Genomic DNA, 23,287 nt, shown 5'->3' with positions numbered 1-23,287 from the left:
CTTTTCCTTTCACAAAGGTAATAAATATTCATTATCGGAGTTTTAGAAAATTTAAAAAAACTCCAAGAAGAAATACAAATTACATAAGTCTCACTGTCCAGGAGTAACTACACACTATTAATATTTTGGCATGTATCTTTCCAATCTTTTTACCAAAAAATTACCTGGGATCATACTATACACATTGTTTCATAATCTGCTTTTTGCACTTAATAATATTGTGAATATTTTCCCCATGTCATTATTTATTCTATAACACTAGCTTTAATTGCTACATCGAGGGGGAGGGTATATCTCAGGGGTAGAGTGTGTGCTTAGCATGCATGAGGTCTGGGTTCAATCCCCAGCACCTCCATTAAAAAACAAACAAACAAACAAACACAATCACCCACCTCTAAAAAAAAGCTTAAAAAATTAAATTGCATCAGAGTACATTCATTGGATTCATTTAAATAATTTGCTATTTATGAATACTGAGTTTTCTTCTTCCTATTATGTAAATAACATATGACAGTGATCTTTATTGCTTTAATCTTTGTGCATGGCTTACTCCCTTAGACGTGGCATTGCTGGTTGAAAAGTATTTACATTTTTTAAAGTTTTGATGCAAACTGCCAAATTGCTCTCCATTTGGACCTACACTCCTACCAGCAGTGTTAAGAGTTATTACTACTCTAAATCACGTTTTACCTTTGATCAGTGTTTGAAACTGAAAGACAAAATATGATACCTAATCATAATTTGTGTTTCTCTGATTGCTAATAAAGTTAAACTTTTTTTTTTTTTTTTTAACATTTCTTGGTGCCTTGTTAAGTGTGTACTCCACACCTGGAGTTGGGCCAGGTGCTTACTGGCTGGGTGAGCTTAGTAAAACCATCTTGTCTCAACTCCAGAGTTTCCTCCTATAAAACAGAAGTGATACCTTGCCTCACAGAATTTTTGTGAGGATGAAATAAGACAGTGAAGACTATGTGCTCCTGACAATGCCTGGCATGTGGTGAGCACACAACAAATGATGACGTTTTTGTCTATTTCTCTGTCGGGTTGTCTGAAAGAACTCTATGCAGAGATCCAGATCCAAGTTCAAGTTCCACACTTGGAACACCACGCCGCATCACTCAGGACAATAACAATAACAACAAGGGCAACAATAATAATAATAGCTGTCATTTATCGCATACTTACTATGAGCCAGGCATCGAGATGTTTGCGTTGCATACAATAGCTCGTTAAATCCTCAGGATCATCTGCTCTCGATTTCTTTATCAACTCTCGTATCTAAATAGCTCCCAAGTACTGTTAGTTCACAATTTTGTCCAAACTGTCCCTTCTTTCCCCAGGGCAGTTTGGAACATCTCTACCCCTGCTCAGGACCAATGAGATACCCTCCAAACTGGACTCTGCAATTCCAGACTGCTTTCCTGCCCACCAGTATCACTTACACAGATATAACGGTCAGAAAAATTCTCATTTTATAATTTCAGTAGAATGGCAGAAGCCAGAATAATTTTTAGAAAGCTCAAAATCTTCTATAGCTTCCAGTGACCGTTTGGCTGGCATTCAAAGCCTCCGTAATCCGTTTCTGCCCTATCTTCTCAGCCGTGGTTTCCCTACTTCTACTCTCTGCTTTCTCTGCAACCCCACTCTTGCACACACCATCCAAACCCACAGCCCGAAGCTCCCGCTGCACAGCTCTTCCGCCTGGGCCTTTATTCACTTATTCTCCAGCCCCTTGCTAGAGTCCAGGCACGGTTCTCTGTGCTCCCTGCCTTCTCCTGCACATCCTACAGGGTTATGTTTCTCTTGCCCATGCAAGCCAGGAATTACTTCTCTTCCATAAAAATTAGCTCAGTTCTTTGTATATTAGGATGTAATTAATAAATGTTTCTGGGCTCGAGAGCTGCATCTGTACCTCTGTGCAGAAATTAAAGTCCAGAGGCTCAGATGCGGGGGGAGGATTTGACACAAGAGGGGTGGGCAAGCAGTGGGTATGTTGTGAACATAGTGGCTTCTCACAGAGGTTTCCATAAACAAGGTAAACAAGAGAAGGGGTGGGCGGACAAGAAAGGAGCAGCAAGTGATGAGAAGACACTATATTTTTTGCCCAAGAAAATCACCCTCTGTTTCTAAGTCTTGTTTCCCCAAAGGAGAAAGAAAGATGAGAAGGGAGGAAAGGAAATGATGCTTCCCCTGTATCACCTGTTAGTGCTCCCAACGACGACAGCAAGTAGATGTTACTACTCCCACTGAAAGAAACTGAGATTCAGGATGTGAAACAACTTGGCTGAGGTCTATGGGGAGATGCTGGGAGAATTATGATTCCCACCCCGCCTGTCTGACTCCAGCATCTTTCTTATTTCCTGTACACATGTTGGGGACTAATGAAAGAAAAAGCTGAAACTTCTATTTGAACTGTTTTCTGAGTCCCTTTCTTCTCAACTCTCAAACCCCATCCATGAACTCAGTCAGCAGTTCCCATAAATGCCTTTGCAGAGTCCCCATGCCAGGATCCCTGTGGGTCCCCTTCACGCAGTTCAGCTCGGATGAAATACTCAGGCACCAGAACAGGAGATTTCAAAGAGAATGAGCTGCATCGTAATTTTCTCTGCCTCTCTTACTTCCCTTAAGCAGGCGGGGAGATTTGCAACCATGTGGATCCCACTCGGCCATGACCCTCAGCGGCCGGCATTCATCTTTGAACTCCTCCCACCGTTTCCTGAAGAGCACTGTCATGCCTGAGATACTCAGTGACTGATGGCAAAGTCACTAAACATCTAGATTTCCTGATCTATTTGTTCCTCCTTTCACCCCGTCCTTTTCAAGCTGAGAGAGAGGGCTCTGCTGTTCAGAGGCCTTCCCCAAATAGCACACGCTTCTTCTTTAGGGAAGCGACGGCTTGATTCAAAGAGGCTGCTCTTTTCTGGTATCCTTTGTTGTGTTCCGTTCCTACTCCCCCGTTCCCCCTTCACTAGTTCCTGTCTCTCTTACCCACTCTTTGGCCAGTGTCCATTCTTCCCTACAGACTTTCAAGTGTATCTATTTTAATAGAGTATTGCACAGTATTCATCACCTGTTCCTTTTTCTCATCGCATACAGCCATGTGCTCTTGGCAGGCATTTACTGAGCATTTACTGAGCATCTACTATGTGCCAGGTTCTGTGCCAGCAGCTGGTCCTCATAATTTCATTTCTGACAATCACAAGAGCTTCCAAATGGATCTTCCCACCTTAAATTTCTCCTTGAATCCATCTACAGCATCCTGCCGCCAAATCAACCTTCCTAAATCTCTGCTTGGTGAACAGCCTTCTCCACCCGTCAGCCCACAGGATTAAGTCCTTACTTAGCAGCTCTCCCCTGTCTGCCCTCTGGATGCCTTTCTGACTCTTCCCCCTCCATACACAATCTGCATTCTAGTAAGTGTGCTCTACACATCTGCTCCTCAGTGTGCCATGTGCCTTTCCACCTCTGGGTCTTAGAGGTCCTTGAATTTCCAAATTCCACTCCATGTGTGCTTAATAAGTGTTTGTAGGGGCAAACCCACACCCCCTGGGGTGACAGAGGATGCTGCCTGAGCAGGAGGCTCTAGTTAAAGGGGAGAAGCAGCCCAACACTCGTCCCTAAGAGAAGTCTGAATGTCCCGGAGTTCAGGCTGAGAAGCAACACTACGGTCATGTCTGTCCATAGAGGTCCAGTGACCTGAGGAACTTCAGGCTCCTGATCCGAAGCGTGGCTGGGAGAGGAGTTCCCTAGGCAGCCTTGCTAAATCCCGGGATGAGACAACTAAGCAGCTCACTCCTCTACTTGCTCCGCCATTCAACAAAAAAGGTTACTAAGCATCGGCCATGTGCAACTGTAATGAGTGCTTGGGAAACAATGGGGAATAAGACACACAGGTTATCCTGTCCTCTTGGAGCTTTTCACAGAAAGGACAGACACTAAATGTATCAACAAGTGAGTAAATAAAATAACCAAAATGTGGGGTAAGTGTCAATAGAAGAGAAATAGTGTTATGACCCAGGAGGGTGGGATAGACTACTGGAGACAGGAGGTGCTGTCAGTCAAAGAAGGTCTCTTTGAAGAAGAGAAGAGACATTTAAAACTGAGAGAAAGCCACTCAAAGAGACATGCCAGGCCTTTGAACTGCAAGTGCACAGGCTCAACACACACACACACACACACCACACGCACGTGGACATACCTGCCAAGGGCACTGCAGGCCAATGACCTCATTGGCTTGGGTCTTAACGTGTGATTCATTTGTCCCCTGGGGAGGTGGCAGCCAGCCCTGTCTATCGCAACCAAAACAGTTTCTTTTTCATTTACACAAATAGGTAAGAAACCTTTGGGTGTATGGGTCTCTCAAATGACTGGGATTTAAATTCCACCTATGTATTTTTTCTACTTTGCCCTGCTAGCAGGGCTCTTTATTTCAAACTCAAATTTACATAGTATTTCTAGACCCCAACATAGCACTCCAGGGATCCTCGTCACTTTCTATACTGAAAATAATTGCTTGTTACTTTTTGAAGTTACAATATACCAGCTCTTAAGAAAATCTAGAAGTTGCTTTCCATACCTCGTTGGTTAACTGGATCTTTAGCTACGTAGGCAACAAAGTCTGTAGTATCCTATAAAAAAGGGAAAATGATTGCATTTAAAATGAATGGATTGTACTGTTGAAAGGTAAGAGTACATTTAGGATATGACACTCAGACTTATACTAATGTTTCTGTTTAAAAAAAAAAAGGAAAGCATCCTAGTAGGGAACATAAACAGATATACATCATATATATATATATATATATATATATATATATATATATATATATATATAGCAACTGTGGAGTCCACATTCTCTGCCCCTTGGGGAGAGGTTTGAAGATTAAAAATTTGGAGGCAGACTATGTCACTAAGAATATAAGACAATGCAGGTGCCAGGGGAGGGTACAGCTCAAGTGGTAGAGTATTTGCTTAGCATGCACAAGGTCCTGGGTTCAATCCCCAGTACCTCCTCTAAAAATAAATAAGTAAACCTAATTACCTTTCCTTCCCCCTACAAAATAAATTAATAAACATACTTTTTAAAAGAAGAGAGAATGCAGGTAGGGGATATGTTAAGACAAATATTCTTTAAAAATGATTAGGGACTGACTGTAACTCTCTTCTGTGCTGAGAGATGAAATACCAGTGTTGCGACCACAAAGATGTCATTAACTAGGACAGGGCACCATGATTTCCCAGTTGTCCAAACAGATACCATGTACATTAGAAAATAAGTCGATTAAAGAGACCAGGGTTTCATGGTTGTTAGCTTGCTTGTGCACAGTGCAACTGAAGGAATAATAAAGCAAAAATGCAAGGCATTTATCTGATCAATACATAGAAAGAAAAGATCATTTTTGAAAAAGAGAATCCATAATAAAACCTAACGAGTTCAAAAAAGGAATGTGTTGCTGACTTTGCAAAAACAAACAAACAAAAAGCCACTTGGTAATTCTGACTTGAAAACAGTATGCTGATGAATGATAAGATTTTAATAATTAAAGTTGCTTTTTGTTATCTCAGTTCTCAGAAAAAATATACACACACTGCCATTTGTAGATCAGAAGTGTGACTCTAGAGAGGGAAGATGCAATCAACTGGCAGGAAATAAAAGCCCATGTTTGTAATACCCTCAAGGACAATCACTTAATAACCCACAATGAATCATATGGGAAGCGGATCTCAGGGTCAGCCTAACTTGTCTTCAGTTATTTTTAAAAATAACACACACCTTAGTAAATCTGTCTTATGCAAAAAAGATAAAAGATTTTAAATATCTTGTAGATAAATAAGGTCATACCTATGATCTTTATGAGTTAGAAGCAAAGCCACAATTGCTGCGGGCGTGGCTGCTAATTGTAAAGTTGAAGACTGGGCGGGGTGTAGCTCAGTGGTAGAGCACATGCTTAGCATGCAGGAGGTCCTGGGGCTTGCACCCAGGACCTCCATTTAAAAACATAAATAAACCTAATTACTTCCCCCCAGAAAAATTAAAAAAAATTTTTTTTTTAAGTTGAAGATGTGGTATGATGCTAGCAATGTTTTCTACTATGTTAGTTGATGAGAAAGAGGTCATGGGACCTCTCCAGACCTTGGTATCCTCATCTTCAAAAGAATCTCCAATGTTCTTACAGTCCTAAAATTCTGTAACTGTAAATATCTGGGAGAATTTAAAGAAGGTTAAAAGTGAAGCACAAATAGTGGGGGGAAGTGTAAAAAAATGTATTTAATTTGGACATACTCATAATGCATTCCTGAAATGGATAAAGTATGTACAGACACAGAAGCACTACCAAGAACTGTCTTCAGGGCTGACAGAAGAACAAGTAAACTGTTTTTGAGAAGAGAGAAAAAGTGCGGGTAGCAAGGTCACAAGGTGAGGAGGCGGTCACTCAGTATTTTGTAAACTTTGGAGGGAATCTGGTAGGAAGAAGGGTACTACATTGAGTCACGGAGACTTTTGGCTTCCTACTCCTTGGACCCAGGCAGTTAGCCGTGAAGTTGTAAATGATCTCAGTGAGCATCCTAAGCAAATACAGACGTGTATCAGCAACAGTGGGGATGGCTCTCTCCTATCACTCTGTGCCAGGCACTGTGCTAGCAGTTTACACGCACCCTTTCACTTAATTCTCACAACACTGTGAGGCAAGAGTGACCATTCCGCATTTTACAGATGAGGACACTGAAGCTTAGAGAGTCTAAAAAAGACAAGTTTGCTTGACTCCAGAGTCTGGCACTTCTCCATCCTATCCCCCTGCCCTGTGGGAAAAATGTCACTTGGGGGACCTCTAATGCCAATGCTTCATGGTTCTTCCAGTTTTCTATTTAAAACCAGCAGGATTTCTCCCCAGCCGTAGACTCCATTCAGTAGGTACAAACTTTCCTAGAGTGGCTACTAATTCTCTCCTGTGTGTTTTTGGCAGGGGCAGTGCTTTGGTTGGTTGAAAGAACTAAAGGCACAGGAAGACAGTTTAAGAAGAATTAGGATTCTGGAGAACTAAGACACCACACAGGGCATGGCTAGGGTAAATGAGGATTCTCATACCAATTCTAAAATGACAGCAACCCTTGAAACTTGAAAAGGGAAATTTAGGGCAAACAGCAATTATTTTTCACACTACTTTTATGTAGAACTCATTACTCTGAATTGCTTAAGGAAAGTATTTGAGCTCCTTCATGGATGGTCGAGCTACAGTGAGTCAGGAAGAGAAGTGATGACTCTGCCTTTTCAGGCTGGTAGTTGATCCTCTCTACTACCAAACACATCTTGTGGTGTGGCTGCTGAGGCCAGATCACAAGACTGCATGGACGGCAAATATGGAGGGCCCACAATAAAGTGTACATAGATTTTTGACTTTGTGGAAGACCGGGGCCCCTAATCCCCGTGTGGTTCAAGGGCCAACCGTATATTGCAGGTACAAGAAAAATGTCACAGTGTCACAGAGGAGCAAAATCCTCCTTCAGCTCCCTCAGTTTAAACAGGCTTGTTTCTTGGTCAGTCACAGGCATCCTAGCTTCAATGCCTCTCTCCTTCTGCTCTGGTCCCAGAAGTGATGCAGTTGGGGGTCAGGGAATCACCCTCCACTCTGCCAAGAAGGCGGGGAGTGAGAGCACCCACTGGGTCCCATACAATTCATGGAAATGAGCACCATGTGGCCTCGTGGGAGGGAGGAACTGCAAGTTGCACCATGCGTTCGTGCAAACTTGGTTGTTCAGGTTAGACTTAGCTGCCTTGGCTGACAACCAGAATGCCAAATAGGCTGACCTTCCTATGCCAAATCCAATGGATTAAGGATCTGCCTGGAACTCTGTGTTGAAAAGAATTCTGAGAGAGGACCAGCAACACATGTATGACATTTTTGTTTTTTTATGAATTTGATGTTATCTACAGGAAGCTCCTCAGATGATAACTCCATGGCCAACAGCACAATGGAGTATTATCTGTTCATCTACTAATCCAAATATTTTAAAAATCAGTGACAGGAAATATTTTGTCAAAACCAAATTTCTGATTAACTGCTACATGTGTCTATTCACAAACTGTTGTAAGATATGTGGAAAAGACATGTAGTGACTAATACGCTTTACATGGAAGTTCTTTTAACTCTTATAGAAAGAACTTTCATGAATTCATACTTACAGGATCTCCTCCAGAGGCAAATGAAATAGACTGCATATGATGATTTGCAATAATCTGGAAAACAGAAACAAACATGTGTGATGCTATAAGTTAATTATACCTAATTACATACCATCTAACAGTAATGGACATACATTTGTTTGTTTTGTTTTCGCCTATTCAGCCTCCCTTTGGCAACCGCTCCAGCCACGTTCTATAATAATCTCATTTAGAGCATGAGGTTCAGGTGGGTGTGACACGCCCTTCTCACGGCCCTTCTCCTTGCAGGTGGACACATGATCCAGGCCTAGCCAATCAGAAAACATCCCCTCTCTGAGCATGGCAAAGTCAATCAACATTATCTTTGCGGAAGAACTGAGAGGAATAATAGAAGATAATGCATCTCTCCCTGCCACTTAAGACCTTAGTATAAGCCAAAGTTTCTAAGACTCATCCTTTGCTGCCATATGTTGGCAACCGAAGCTTTCTCTCTTGGAGAAAATCAGAGCTGAGAATTAAAAATAGTGAAAGTCAGTGGGTAACATTTGTTTCATCACTTCAACCCATACATTTCCCCCCTCCGTTTATGTTTTTATGTATTTTTCTATTTTCTTTATTTTTATATAAGTTTCTTTGAATTGGGTTTGAGTCATTTGCCACCAAAAGTATCCTTACAAAGGCACTAACATTAGGACTTCTGATATGAAGTAAGACTATCCAACTGAACCGCAATAATTAGTGAAGAAAATTGTCTCTTACTTGAGATTCTCCGCTTGCTTGTTTGGAAACCAGAATGTAGTGATCAACTTGCAGAGATGTGTTTGTTATACGGTTTTGAAGGTTCACTAAAACAACTGTGCACCAACTGGCTAATCTTGTGTTCAGATTTGCTAAACAGGGTACTAAAGCTGCTCATATAAAATGAGCAAGCAGTTCTACTCTTCGATGCATATCCAAAAGAACTGTGTAAATACGTGCACCGAAAGATCTTCTCAAGGAAGATAATCACGGACCGGTTCATAATAGCTCCAAACTGGAAACAACCCTAATGATGATCATTGTGATATTCAAACAATGAGGGAGGGCGTAGCTCAAGTGGTAGAGTGCGTGCTTTGCATGCATGAGGTCCTGGGCTCAATCCCCAGTGCCTCCCCACAAAATAAATAAACCCAATTACTTCCCCCATAATTAAACAAACAATAGACTACTACATAGCAGCAACAGATTCCTTGGGCAAAAGAATCCAGACACAAAGACTGTATAACTTACATAAAATTTGAAAACAGGCAAAATTCTTTTATTCTGTTTGAATTCAGGATAGTGATGACTTTTGGGGCAAAGGAAGGGGAAAGCAAGTGGCTTTCTGGGATCTTGCAAATGGTGTTCCTTGAACTGTAGTGGTTGCACAGATTTTTTTTTTGTAATAATCAATCTATATACTTATGATTTATGTACTTTTCTATATTTATGTTTCCTGTATTTATATTTCAGTTAAAAATAATTACTAAAAACAAAATCAATACACAAAGATCAATGTTTTTCCCATATATCACCAATAGCCAATGTGACACTGTGCAGAAGGGAGGAGGGAGGTACATTTTACAAGAGAAACTAAGTATAAAATTAATGATAACCACATAAGACTTTTTAGAAAACTTCATTGAAGGATATAAATAAGACCTGAACAAGTAGAAAGTACACACGTCACCTTTATCAATTAGAAGACAACATTGTAAAGATGTCAATTCTTCCCCAAGTTAATCTATAAATTCCATGTAATTCCAATACAAATTCCACCAATGTCATTCAAGGAACTTTTCAAACTACTTCTAAAATTCACATGAAAGAATAAATGTGCAAAAAGAGCTGAGGTAATTTTTTAAAGAACAAAGAGACAAGAGATTTTCCTTATTAGCAAGATGTATTCTAAAAAAATGGAAATTCACTAGACTACAAAGTCTGAAAAGATTCACACTTTCGTGGCCTTTCATTCTATGATAAATGTGGCACCAAACAGGAGACAAAAGGACAAGTGATTAAATCAGTGGAGTCAGCTGAATCAGCTACACATATGGGAAAAATATACAAATAAATCCTGTCCTCATACTATTGCTATAAATAAATGTTTGATCCATAAAAGATCTAGACAAATATTAGAAGACAGATAAAAGATTATGCTTTTGACCTCTGAGGTAGGTAAATTTAACTTAATAGAAAGAAAAAGACATACAGAAAAAAAAACTCTTAAATCTTATTACATGAAAACTCATTTTTAAACTTTTGTATAAGACCCGTGAAATAAGAAACAACAGGCAGAGAGAATTTCGCAACATGTGGAACAAAGTATTCATATACAGAGTTTATAAGAAATTCCTACATCAGTAAGAAAAAGAAATAAACTCGAAATAAGACCACTTAATTTTTAGAATACATGTTTAATAAACATATTAAAAGATAATCAATTTCCAAGAAATCAAGGTTATAGAAAATGAAACAAAACACCATTAAATTGATAAAATTGTTAAAGTTCAGCAAAATCATATGTGGCAAGGGTGTGAATATTCTCAAACACTGCTGGCTAGAGCTTAAATTTGCACAGCAAGTTTGGAGAGCAACTTGACATATATTAAAATTAAAGTATGCATACCCTACAATTCCACCTTTCCACTTGTAGGTTTTTATTCTAGAGAATAATTGGCACATGTGGCTGTTCATTTACTCATAATTTATTATATCAAGAAATAGAAAAGTATTTGTGCATAGTTTTTAACTATAGTACAGCTACACAAATAGAATACTATGAAAAAATACTGTCTATGGATACTAATGCAGTTAAATCTTCAAGACCTTGATGAGGGTTTTTTGGTTTGCTTATTTTGTAAGTTTAAGACAATTAGGTATGACATTAAAAAAATAAGATTTTTCCATGAGGACATATAAATCCATGTAAATACAAAGAAAAGAGATTTAAAGAATACACACCAGGAGAAAAGGGGTCCTTCCTACACTGTTGGTGGGAATGTAAGTTAGTGCTTACTATGGAAAACAGTATGGAGGTTCCTTTAAAAATTAAAAATAGAGTTACCATACGATCCAGCAGTCCCACTCCTGGACATATATCCAGACAGACAAAACTCTAACTTGAAAAGATACATGCACCCTAATGTTCACAGCAGCACTATTTACAATAGCCAAGACATGGAAGCAATCTAAGTGCCCATCAACAGATGACTGGATAAAGATGTGGTATTCATACACACACACACGCGCGCGCGCGCGCGCACGCACACACGAATATTACTTAGCTGTGAAAAAGAATTAAACAGTACCATTTGCAACAAGATGGATGGGCCTGGAGATGATCGATCATCATAGTGAGTGAAGTAAGTCAGACAAAGAGAGAGAGAAGTATATGATATCACTTATAAGTGGAATCTAAAAATAATGCTAATGAATTTATTTAAAAAGCAGAAAGAGACTCATAGACACAGAAAACAAATTTGTGGTTACCAAAAGGGAAAGGGAAGGAGGGATAAATTAGGAGTATGGGATTAACAGATGCATATCACTATATATAAAACAGATTAACAAAGACATACTGTGGCACACAGGGAAGTATATTCAATACCTTGTAATAACCTATAACGGAAATGAATCTAATATATATAATAGAATCTAATAAAATAGAGAGCTGAATGGAGAGCTGAATCACTTTGCTGTACACCTGAAATTCATACAGTATTGTAAACCAACTACACTTCAATAAAAAAAGAGAACAACCAATTGACAACAGTGTAAAGTTACCTTATGCAAAAAGAATGGGACCAAGTATAGTATTTCTTCACTATGTATTTTTTAAAGAGCACTTATAATATGCTTATTTGTGAATTTAACTTTTGTTTTTTTAATGAAACAGGAGAAATAAATAGATCAGTTTTTAACATGATCTGTGTTTGAGAACCCCGTAAAGTTTGGAGGTACGGACTGAACAGTTATTACGGCATAGATAAGGCGTAATTAAAACCGGGGAGCAGATGCGATGGCCTGGGGCTGGGGGAAAAGAGAGGGCGAGGCGGGAGCAGGATTTAAGCATCATTACAGAAGACATGTAAAGTATTTTCAAGTTTAGAGCACTACAAGCAGCAGAGTGGTTAAGAAAGGCGGAGGATAAGCAATGCTCCTGTATGCACAGTGTTTAGGTATGAACTGCGGACGGATAGAAACGACACCCCATCGCCCCCCGGACGGCCCCTAGGGGAGCACAGAGCGGCCAGCGCCCGCGCGCCGCGCCTAGCGGGAGGCGGTGTCTGGGGGTCGCGCACGCGCACACACGCAGGGTCCCGCCAGCGCACGGCGCCTGCGCAAGCGCACAACCGCACGGCCGCGTAGCTCCGATCTTGCTGAAAACCGCTGGCGAGAGCTTGAGCCGCTTGCACAATGTCGGAAATGCACGAGCTGTCCGAGCTCTACGAGGAGAGCAACGACCTGCAGATGGATGTGATGCCTGGCGAGGGTGACCTTCCGCAGATGGAGGTAGGCAGCGGGAGCCGGGAGCCATCCCCGAACCCCTCCCGCCCCGGGGCCCCGCCACAGCTGGAGGAGGAAGGCCCGATGGAGGAGGAGGCGGCCCAGCCAATGGCGGAGCCGCAGGGGCAGCGAGGCCTGGCCATCCAGCCCAGCCCCGGGGCGCAGCCGGGCCAGATCGCGGGCCCTGATTTCGAGAGCGAGGACGAGGGTGAGGAATTTGATGACTGGGAGGAGGACTACGACTATCCGGAAGAGGAGCAGCTGAGCGGTGCGGGCTACAGAGTATCAGCGGCCCTTGAAGAAGCCAACAAGATGTTCCTGAGAACCTCCAGAGCCAGAGAAGCAGCTCTGGATGGCGGGTTCCAGATGCATTATGAGAAGACCCCGTTTGATCAGCTGGCTTTTATCGAAGAGCTTTTTTCACTTATGGTTGTCAATCGTCTGACCGAAGAACTCGGCTGTGATGAGATTATTGATAGAGAGTAGTAAAAATGCTGTGAAGAGAGGAGGAAACTACTTGAGGAGACACCCAGCATTCCATTGTCTCTTGGGTTCATTCCAAATAGTTCCGTGCCAATGAAGAACTTGATCTTAAAAAATTTTTTTTGTTTTGCAGAATACAATAGGGTAGTGACTGCACAGTTATGAAAAAGGAAGAAAATTGTTAAAGAAGAAGGAACTTAGTACTGTTGAAACCTCTTTTCAAGAATGTCCTGAAACACCTATGGCTTTGACTTTGTTATTGATCCAGTTTCATTGCCTTGCGTTGGGGGAAATATCTTTCATATTTCACTGTAAGGGATGGCTTTGCAATAATTAAGTCATGACCAAGACAAACTGCCACTACAACAGCCCACTGATATTAATTAATATTAAAAAAAAAAGCAATCAGTTTACCCAGCTTAGGACACGAGATGTCTTTTGAGTTATTTGGACTGAAAGCCTATTGAGAAAACTCTGAGGATTCCATGTTGTGATCTAGCCAAGCCGTAGTTACCAAAGGCTAAATTTTTAGTGTAAGATAAACTGAGTACTCTTCAGTATCCTGAAAGGATAATCATGCCCTGAAAGAAGTATGTCACGTGTGCTGTATCTTAAAAAGTGTTTCCAAGAGTATTTGAGATTTTGTTTGTACATGTATCATCATTTTTAAAGCTACTGTAATCTTTAATTCGAGAAGTCATTGTCTTGACCATTTTTGAAAGTCAAAAATTGAGACGTCTTTAATACAGTTTCAAATTTAGACATTAAACTGTATGTAAAAGTATAAAGAAAACAAATTTTCTAACATCCTTATATACTAGAGAAATTTTCTGTTGTACTTGCTCTCTTTCATTTAACTTTACAGGCAAAAGACTTTGGTTGAACTTCATAGCGTAGGAACTGTTAAGTGAATATTGTCAAGTAAAAGGAAAACCCTATTATCTCAAAAAGACTATGAGCAATTATGCTGTCAACCCCTAAAGGTTTTTAAACCTGCCCAGAAACCCACCTTAGTGTCTGAAGTTTCCCTCTGTCTCCTCCTCTAATTAAACTTGTTATTGGTTTGCACCAGCATTCGAGATAATAAAAATTTCTTGTTCTGTGTATTTTGTTTGTTTGGCTAATGGCATTGCATACATACTTTCTCTAATACTACCTTTTATTGTTTTATACTGTTTTATTGTACGATTGCAACCACCTTAAGGTTTATGAACCACTCTTTACAAGGGAAAGCATCCAGCTTTAAATACCTGATTTACAAATTAATTGGTGGAAACTAAACTTAGTAAATTCCTGTAAGAATGTGCCAACCTGGGAAAAGCTACCAAATCCTTAAGCAAGTTTTTGTGGTTATTAAGATGCTGAAGTTCTGTGTAAATAATAGTCAAAAGGCTGTGCCCAGTAAAACTGAGTATACCTGCAGGACTTACGATCAGTAAAAAGATCCAGATGTTCTTGCTTTGTTACAGCAGTAAAGGACACATCCAATACAACAGGATGAACTGGAGCCTTACTGATGTTAAGGTCATCCTGTCTTTTAGGGAGGAGGGGTTCTTTTCTGTTAAATACAGCACTGACAAGTAAGGATGATCATAATTCAAACACTAGCTTGGTGGAGAGAGGAGGGTTAGGTGGAGACAGATTAGATAGGTTAAATGTTGGCACTTAAACATCTTAATCTTACTGCCTCTTCCCCGCCTCACTTTTCATTGCATTTTCAAACAGCTTGTAGCTGCTGTGGATAGATAATTGCTTGTGTGATTTGAATGAACAGTACTCTAGAAAAAGAATAAAAAGGGTGCCAGTACACATGACCTGACTAGTTGCATTTACCTCCAGATAAAGATGCCGGGAAGCAGGTTCAGAAAAAACAGATCTGCAAACTGAAATAGTTTTCCTCTATTTCTCTTTGCGATTGAGCAGGGAGCAAGAGGGTCAGAAGAGAAAACCACTCCTTGTTGGATTTGAAGGCTTATTTTGGGGAGAAAAACCTGGACTGTGCAACTCATTCCCCTGATGGTTAGTTTGTTGGTCTTAAAAATAGGCAATAACCTGAAAGGCCACTGAAATGAACACTTGTTAATGTTTACTGAGAATGGGAAATGCTAACATAATATCCCTTTAGAGGTGTAAAATCACTTGTTTTAAATATTACTTGTTTATCACAGACTGGAATCAGCCTACCTGATTTGAATCTGGGCTTCACTACTAACCAGTTCTGTAACTGAGTAAATTAACCTCTCTGCCTCAGGGTTTTGAACTAAAAATAAGCATAATTGAATCAACTTTATAAATTGTGAGGATTAAATGAAGACACACATATCTATACATAAAGAAAGAAAGGAGTTCTGGGGTTATTCTAATCCTGATTCTGAGATGGGGAGGAGGGTGGGGATGTGAAATGGGAAGAGAACTCAAACTTACGAGTGTGTAGTGTGATTTGTGAAGAGCTTTCTGTATCTATCCATATTTACTAAAAAGGTTTGCTTAGATCAGATGTCCCATGTTGGCTGTCTTCAAGAACACAGATCTATTTTGTTTAAGCTCATGCTTATAATTTTAATTTCTTAATTAAAGACCAACATTTTATAATCCAGAGATAGCAGCAAAACTCCAGGTTTCCACCCTTTTTTTTTTTAAGTGGAAGTTCATCTGGCAGCCCTTGACCTATAGTAACACGGGAAGCCTCTGATTTGCTCTTACACAGGGCAAGTATTCTCTTTATCATGTTCCCCAGTGTTGTCTCCCCAAGATGGAGACCGAGTGACACTCATCATTTATCCCAGTGTTTGCACCTGGACAGTTTGCATTACCTTCCTGGCCTTGGCAGATATTTGAATTGCCTCCCTTCATGGAGACTAAAGATGTCCCCATTTTCTGTCTGTTTTACCTTCTTCATCATCTCTTTAATACCCTTCTCAATTTCAGTAGCTGTTAAAGTTGGTGACAGGGATGTAGAAATGAGTAAAGAAACAGTGAGGGTGGGAGCTACTGAGACCGACATTTTTGCTTAAGGCCTTAAAATAAAGTATGTCAAGGGTGTCTGCTGCTTGAATTTTTAAAACGAATACTATACAAAAGCCCCTATAACTTGCTTTTCCAAAATGTATTTTCCCATCCCCAAATATGGTAAGTTTTTTAAATTGCAAGCATTACGTGTTTACTGTAATCTTATCTTCTGCCTCAGGTTCTGTGAGACATTTCCTGGGAGTGAATAGTTACATTCTTGATGTTGTTCTCAGTGACTGAAGATGAATGGGAACCATCTAACCCATCAGTGCTCTGTTTTCTATGAATGGATTTATAAACTTGAACCTGTTTATGTTTTCAGTCCAAAGTATATCTTAGACTTAGTGTAAATGGGGAAAAAACTATTTGTATTTATCTTTGAACTTCAAAGGGTACTTTTCTTTAAGGAAATTTTAATTAATAAACCATTTTCTCATGCATGTAGGGTCGCTTCTCTGCAGCCTCTATCCCTGGAACACTTGGGCTGCCTTTTGATGGGATGCATAAAGTTCTTGAGTAGAAGCCTCCAAACTGGCACATTTTTTTTTTACCACCCCTCAACCCCGCCCCCTGCAGCCACTTTCCTCAGGTCTGCAGAATACTTAAAAATTATCTTAGAAAATCAGCCCCTGGGTCTGATATGATTGAGATCCACCGAGTCCATGCCATCCGTGCAGAAAAGATGTGCATCACTCCCCAAAACACCTCATTGCTGTAACTATTGGTAGTGGAAGCCACCCATGCCCATTGTCCATCCTGTTTGCCTGAAAGATTATGGACGAGTGGCAATACCAGCTCTAGCTGCAGTGGCCTGGAAAAGAGCAGTGGAGGGGAAGAGAGGTGTTGAGAATAAACTGTGCCCCCTACCATACATGCCACAACCCTATTCTTCCTAAATTCCCCATTCACTTCAGTCACCCCATGGAAAGAGCCATTTTTTTTAAATGCTCATTCGATTCTGCACATAAGACTGTCACCATGATGGCTCTCTCTTTGCTTATTCTTCCTCCCCTACAAAACTGGAGATAATTCAAGGGCTCCTCTATTCAATGAAACCTTATAACTAAAAGCATTGAGCATTCCTAGTACCATTCACATGGGTGAGAATGAAAAATAAATTTTACATCCACAAATGTCTTGAGGGCAAAGCATCTGAAAGACAATGAATGTTTCACCTTCCATCCAGAGAGGCTGCATCTTCCAAGTACAGCCCCAAATGTTCTGCTGTCATTGTACCAATGATGTCACCTCTCTTGGATAACCAACCAGGACCCGACCAGACAGGAATCTATTTTAAATTGTTTCACATTAAGCACGTTCCTCTATGGTGTTTTATACTACTGTGTAAACAATGTGTTTTGTTCTTTTTTTTAATTTAGAAAATAAAACAGCCCTCAAAATCATAAGTGAAATTTTTGGCAAAAAAAAATGGAAGTCAAAGTGTGTATAACTGTACTTATGTGTTACTGACAATTTTATAATTTTCCATGTAACACTATGCTTTCCTTGCTAAGGACTGAGTATATGAAAGGCCTCAGGGAAGAATGTTTGAGTTAATAATAATAATAGGTACCATGTGATGAGCACTGTGCTGAGTGATTTACATCCATGATCTCACTTAATCCTCTATATAACCCTGTGAGACACAGTATTGTTAAATCCATCTTCTCAGAAACTCTATGAATAAGCACTATAATCCTCATTTCACTGATCAGGAAAACTGAGTGGGAGGGTAACTTGCTTGTTAGTGGCAAAGCCAGGCTTTCAACTTATATGTGACCTCAAAGCCTCTTAGTGTTTTATCATTGCCAAGCACACATTAAACCTCCCATGAGTCTCTGATCAACTGCACTCCATAGAGTAAAACCTTAAATACTGAAAACCTCAAATCACTACATATTAGACAAAAATTAGACTCTAACATACATAAATACTCTGACACAAGGAATTTAGTTCAAAAAAATAAGAAGTAAAGTCAAAAACAGTGTCCAAGTTTAAAGTACACATTTAGCGCAGTGCCTGTATATCTTCCATATTTCTTTCAACAATGCTGTTCTGTGAGAAATAATGTTTACAAGGAGAACTTAGGCAAACCACAGCATCATAAATCATCAAAGCCAAAAATACTGTTTACACGATAACATTTGAGAAAGCTTTTCAACCTTAAGGTTTGGAAGAAAATGTTTTCTGCTTAAATTTCAGTTGGCTAGAGCATTTAACCTAACATCCCCTTTCCCCTCTGTCCTTCATCTGCTCCCCATATCCACCACACAGTCTGTTAGTTCTGATCATGGAATCGCTTTCCCTTCAAGGGTGTGTGGCAGAGAGTAATAAATGATTGACTCAGAGATATTCTAAATGATACCACGGCCTTTGCGCCTGAGTTCTTATTACAAAGCCAATTCGGTAGGGGCAAGTATGCAGGCAGTTAAATGCCCCAGTGATGGGTTAGTAATACTGCTATTCCAATTACTGTTATGCATAAGCCCTCGGCAGATCTTCCCCTTGTGTTTTATTAAGGTTCAAGCTTGCTGTCTGAAACTTTATTCTCTCTGTTATGCCCAAGCTGTTCTGGAAAAGCAGACATGGTAAACTACAAACAGCACTCTTACCTGTCGGTTGTCAAGGTTCATCAGTGTGAGGCTGCACGTGGAGATGGTCAGCTTTACGTTCATTCCCGAGAACTGAAGATTACTTTTGCCAAGAACTGTTGATAGGAACTTGGCTGGAGGCTTTAAAGACAACAAAACAACACTCGAAGTTATGGGTTTTGTTACAGAATGAATATTTATGTTTTTAAAATGTTAAGAAATGGTCAAAGCCCACATTCTTCCTCCCTATTTCATTTTAAATAAATCAAATGAGATGAAATGCTTTTTTTTAATAAAAACTTTTCTCAATTGGAATGCAACAAATTCTTAAGTAAGTTTAGTGCAACTTGAGCACTCAGACCTTCTCTCATACATTCCCTTCTCCCCAAGTGTTGGGAGTAGAGGCCTGCTTTATATAAAAGGAATTCCCATGAGAGTTTGGACTAGCTAAATTCTCAAGTCCTTTTGAACACAAGTCTGAAAAAAAAAAAGAGAAAAAGTTGCTGTCTAGGTTTTTTGTTATGATTAAGAGCATGAAAAACACAACATACCAAAACTTACGAGACACACTGAAAGTGGTGCTTTTATATCTGTAACATGATAAATTATGATATAATTTATAGCTATAAACACAGTAAAAGGGAAAAAAGATCTCAAATCAACAACCTAACTTTACAACTTAAGGAACTCAAAAACAAAGAACAAATTAAACTCAAAGCTAATAGAAGGAAAGAATAAAGACTAGAGCAGACACAAATGCTAGAGAGACTAGAAAAACAATAGAGAAAATCAATGAAGACAAAGATGTTTCTTTGAAAAGGTGAAAAAAATTGACAAACCTTTAGCTAGATAAACTAAGAAAAAAGAGAAGACTCAAATTAGTAAGATAAGAAAGGAAAGGGGGGGCATTACTACCAATTCAATAGAAGTAAAAGGATTATAAGAGAATACTATGAACAACTGCATGTCAACACATTGGATTACCTAGATGAAATGGACAAATTTCTAGAAATATAATATCTGTCAAGACTAAATCATGAAGGAAGAAAATCTGGATAGATCTATAACTAGTCAAAAAAAAAAAGAGACAGAGAGAAAAAAAGGAAGGAAAAAAGGAAGGAAGGAAGGAGGAAAAAATAACAAGTGTTGGCAAGGATGTGGAGAAACTGAAATCCTCATGCACTATTGGTAGGAATGTACAATGGTACAACCGCTACGGAAAACAGTATTACGGCAGTTCCTCAAAAATTAAAAATACACCTACTATATGATCCAGCAATTCTACTTCTTGTTTTATATACCCAAAAGAATTGAAAGCAAGCACTTGAAGAGGTATTTGTACATCCATGTTCATAGCAGCATTATTCACAACAGTTAAAAACATGGAAGTAACCCAAGTGTCCATCAACATATGAATGGATGAGCAAATTGTGATACATACATACAGTGAAATATTATTCAGTCTTAATAAGGAAGGAAATTTTGACATATGCTATAGGATGGATGAACCTTGAGGACATTATGTGAAGTAATGTGAAATAAGCCAGTCACAATAAGACAAATACTTATGATTCCCCTTATATGAGGTACTTAGAGCAGTCAAAATCATAGAGACAGTAGAATGGTGGTTGCCAGGGGCTGGAGAGAGGGTGGAATGGGAAGTTCCTGTTTAATAGGTACAGACTTTCTGTTTTACAAGATAAAAAAGTATGGGGCCATTCCCATTAAATTGTTTAACTAAATTGTGTAAAATAACTTCATTGCTTAATATGAAATTACAAAGTCAAGGCTTGGGGGAAATGGGCTTTTTATAAGCAAGCAATTCTAAGTATATTGTTTTTCAAATAAATGTCTTTTTTTTTTCTTAAAAAAAGAGTTACGGGGATAGATGGAGATGGTGATTGAACAACAGTATAAATGTACTTAATATCACTGAACCATACACTTAAAAATGTTTACAATGGTAAATTTTATGTTATGTATTTTACCACAATTTTTCAAACTGGGAGGAAAACAAATATAAAAGATATAAAGTGCTTGGACGAGTCCCTGGCATTATTAAGTGCTCAATAAATGCTAGCAATCAAAGGATATTAACTAAAAAATTTCCTTTTGTCTTTACATGTGTACTTTCTGGAAAGATGATAGCCTGGTTCACTTTGTTTTCTTTTGTTTTGGAGTGTAGACTCCCACTATTCGTGAAATGAGAAAGTTTTGAATGAATAAGCCTGTTTGTTGGGATCATCCAGTTGGAACATCCTATTCACAGAGGTTATGAGAGGCTAGACAGACCATGGGTTCTGTCAAAGAACTAGTAATAAGGAGTTCTAATAGAATTCAAGGGCCATTTTTCAGTTTCCCATACCAAGCAGCTCATCTGAGTCACTCTGGGTGACCATGGGTTCAGCCTCATGAAAGATAATAAATAAAGATAAAAAATGGGTGGTACGAAAATAGAGCATTAAGCTGGAACTGAAACCCTGGCTTCTGCAGCTGGCGCTGACCTCCATTGTCCTAGTGACTCCAGGCAAGTCTCTTCTCAGAGCTTAGTGGCTAGCAAAGTAAGAGGGTTTGACTGGAAGAGCTCTAAAAATCCTTTCCCTCTTAAACAGTCTAAATTCTATAGTGTATATATATGTATGTGTGTGTGTATATATGTGTGTGTGTATATATATATATATATATATATATATATGTATATATATAGTTAACTTAAGAGCCTTTAGCCATCCCCTTTGGACACTTCAAAACAACTAAATATTCTAGGGTTAATAGCTTCATAGCAATAATACTAACTACCATTATTGTTGAAAGGTCTCATGTAGGCCAGACACTGTGTTAGGCACTTTGAACACATCACTTCATTTAATTCTTAAACAACTCTATCAGGTAAGTGCTGTTTTCTTCCATTTCACAGATGCAGAAACCAAGGACCCTGAAGGTGAAATGACTAGTCCAAGGTCACAGTTAGTAGGTGGCAGAGACAGGATTTAAATTCAAGTCCAACACCAAATCTTATGCTTTCTTTCAGCTTGAAAAGCTCCTTCTACTCACTGATTACCCCACCTCTACCAGCACCCATGTTTCCATCTGAAAATAGGACAAGGAATCTTAAAAGTCTAAAATGTTAACATGCAGAATGCATACATTACCAAAGATTGAAACTGGAAGGTACCAAAACTGGTCGTCTGGTTGAACAACTTAACTTTACGGGAATAAGAATAGAGTCTCAGAGAGCTGAGATATCATGCTCAGAGCTAAGTAAAGACCCAGCCCTGCAACCAGATTTTCTGACTTGGAAGGAGCCAGGTGCTTTCTCCACTCTGTCACTCCAGGCATCGCCATTTCAGACAATGTCTGGCAAGTCAGAAAAATCTGAAGGACGAGAACAACTCTGAGTGCATCTCTGATCCCAGGCCAACTAATAAAGGCCATTCTGGACCTTAGGTCCACTTGGTGGAATGAACTAACAACTATTTTGATATTATCTTTCCCACAGTTAGGGAAACACAAAACAAGAAAACCACACCAATATTTACCTTGCGCTTTTTAATGGCTCCACTGGCCCCAGGGACAGCTTCACACAGGCGACTTATTGCTTCCCTACAGAACAGAAACCATATAAAGACTCAGCATACTATCCAGCACACAGGAAATGTTCAATAGATGTTAGCAAGTATTACGACCAAAACGGACACTCCTGTAACGGTGAGTCTGACATAAATGACCTTCCCCCACCCCTACAGGAGGAAACGTCTCCACAGCTCGAACCCCAGAAAACCCAGCAACACCTAATACTGACAGATCGCTTTACGGTAAGGAGCCCTACTAGTCACCTCCTCCACCTCTGTTTTCCCTCGGCTTTTCAGGTTTAGTGTGCAGTGCTGTCGATTTCTAACCAAAATGGAGCGCTGGAACTTTACCATCTGGGCGTACTTCACAGCTTTACCTTTAGCAAAATCATCTCTGTGGTGTTTTGAATAAAAAGCTTCATAGTATCTCAGCACCAAAGACAATTCAATACAAAAGAATCAAACACTTGAGGAAGTTGAAAAGGATCGGGGGAAAATTGAACTTCAAGGTGGTTTCAAATGGAGCCTTATTGACTAAGTTACTGCTACAAGCCACTGAGCTTTCATGTAATTTCACAGAAGAAAAGAAAATCAATAACAAATTTCCTCCTTTGCTTATTTTTCTGCCCTTACTACATATTGCACTTCCTGAGAGAAAGACACTGCTAAAAGTAGTTGTTCCCTAATGGAAGTGGTGAACGAACTGGCGCCCTCCTCTCCAGAAATGCAGTTATAACTAACAGCTTTTGTCTCTGGGACTCAGCATTCATAACCACCCAGGCCTTCACTTGGAGTAATCTGAACCTTCGCCTTGTGGCTTTCAACACACATATTAAACTTTCCACAAAGCAAATGGAAATTTCTAAGCTCCTTACCGGATCCACGGGACATCATTGTTTAAATAAGTACACTGTATTCTCTCTCTCTCTCTCTCTCTCACACAC

General features: G+C 39.6%; 2 protein-coding genes across 3 annotated transcripts in view; one reads left to right on the top strand and one right to left on the bottom strand.

The window, feature by feature from the left end:
- Window positions 1-23,287, bottom strand: part of SHC4 (SHC adaptor protein 4) — a 109,824-nt gene that overhangs the window by 27,888 nt on the left and 58,649 nt on the right. For both annotated transcript variants that reach the window (XM_006208368.4, XM_072962485.1), the window contains exons 3-6: window positions 22,311-22,374; window positions 18,793-18,912; window positions 8,183-8,236; window positions 4,577-4,628 (exon numbers count right to left, since the gene is read on the bottom strand). In XM_006208368.4, the coding sequence (XP_006208430.1) occupies window positions 4,577-4,628; window positions 8,183-8,236; window positions 18,793-18,912; window positions 22,311-22,374 (290 nt within the window). The remainder of the gene's footprint in view (window positions 1-4,576; window positions 4,629-8,182; window positions 8,237-18,792; window positions 18,913-22,310; window positions 22,375-23,287) is intronic.
- EID1 (EP300 interacting inhibitor of differentiation 1) lies at window positions 12,520-14,277 on the top strand. Its single transcript, XM_006208367.4, has one exon. It carries the CDS (start codon window positions 12,599-12,601, stop codon window positions 13,172-13,174), a length of 576 nt encoding a protein of 191 aa, XP_006208429.1. The 5' UTR covers window positions 12,520-12,598; the 3' UTR covers window positions 13,175-14,277.

Source organism: Vicugna pacos, chromosome 6, assembly GCF_048564905.1.
Source record: "Vicugna pacos chromosome 6, VicPac4, whole genome shotgun sequence".
Taxonomy (NCBI): Eukaryota; Metazoa; Chordata; class Mammalia; order Artiodactyla; family Camelidae; genus Vicugna; species Vicugna pacos.
Note: the sequence above shows the minus strand (reverse complement) of the source record. Positions and strands in the feature narration are given on the sequence as shown.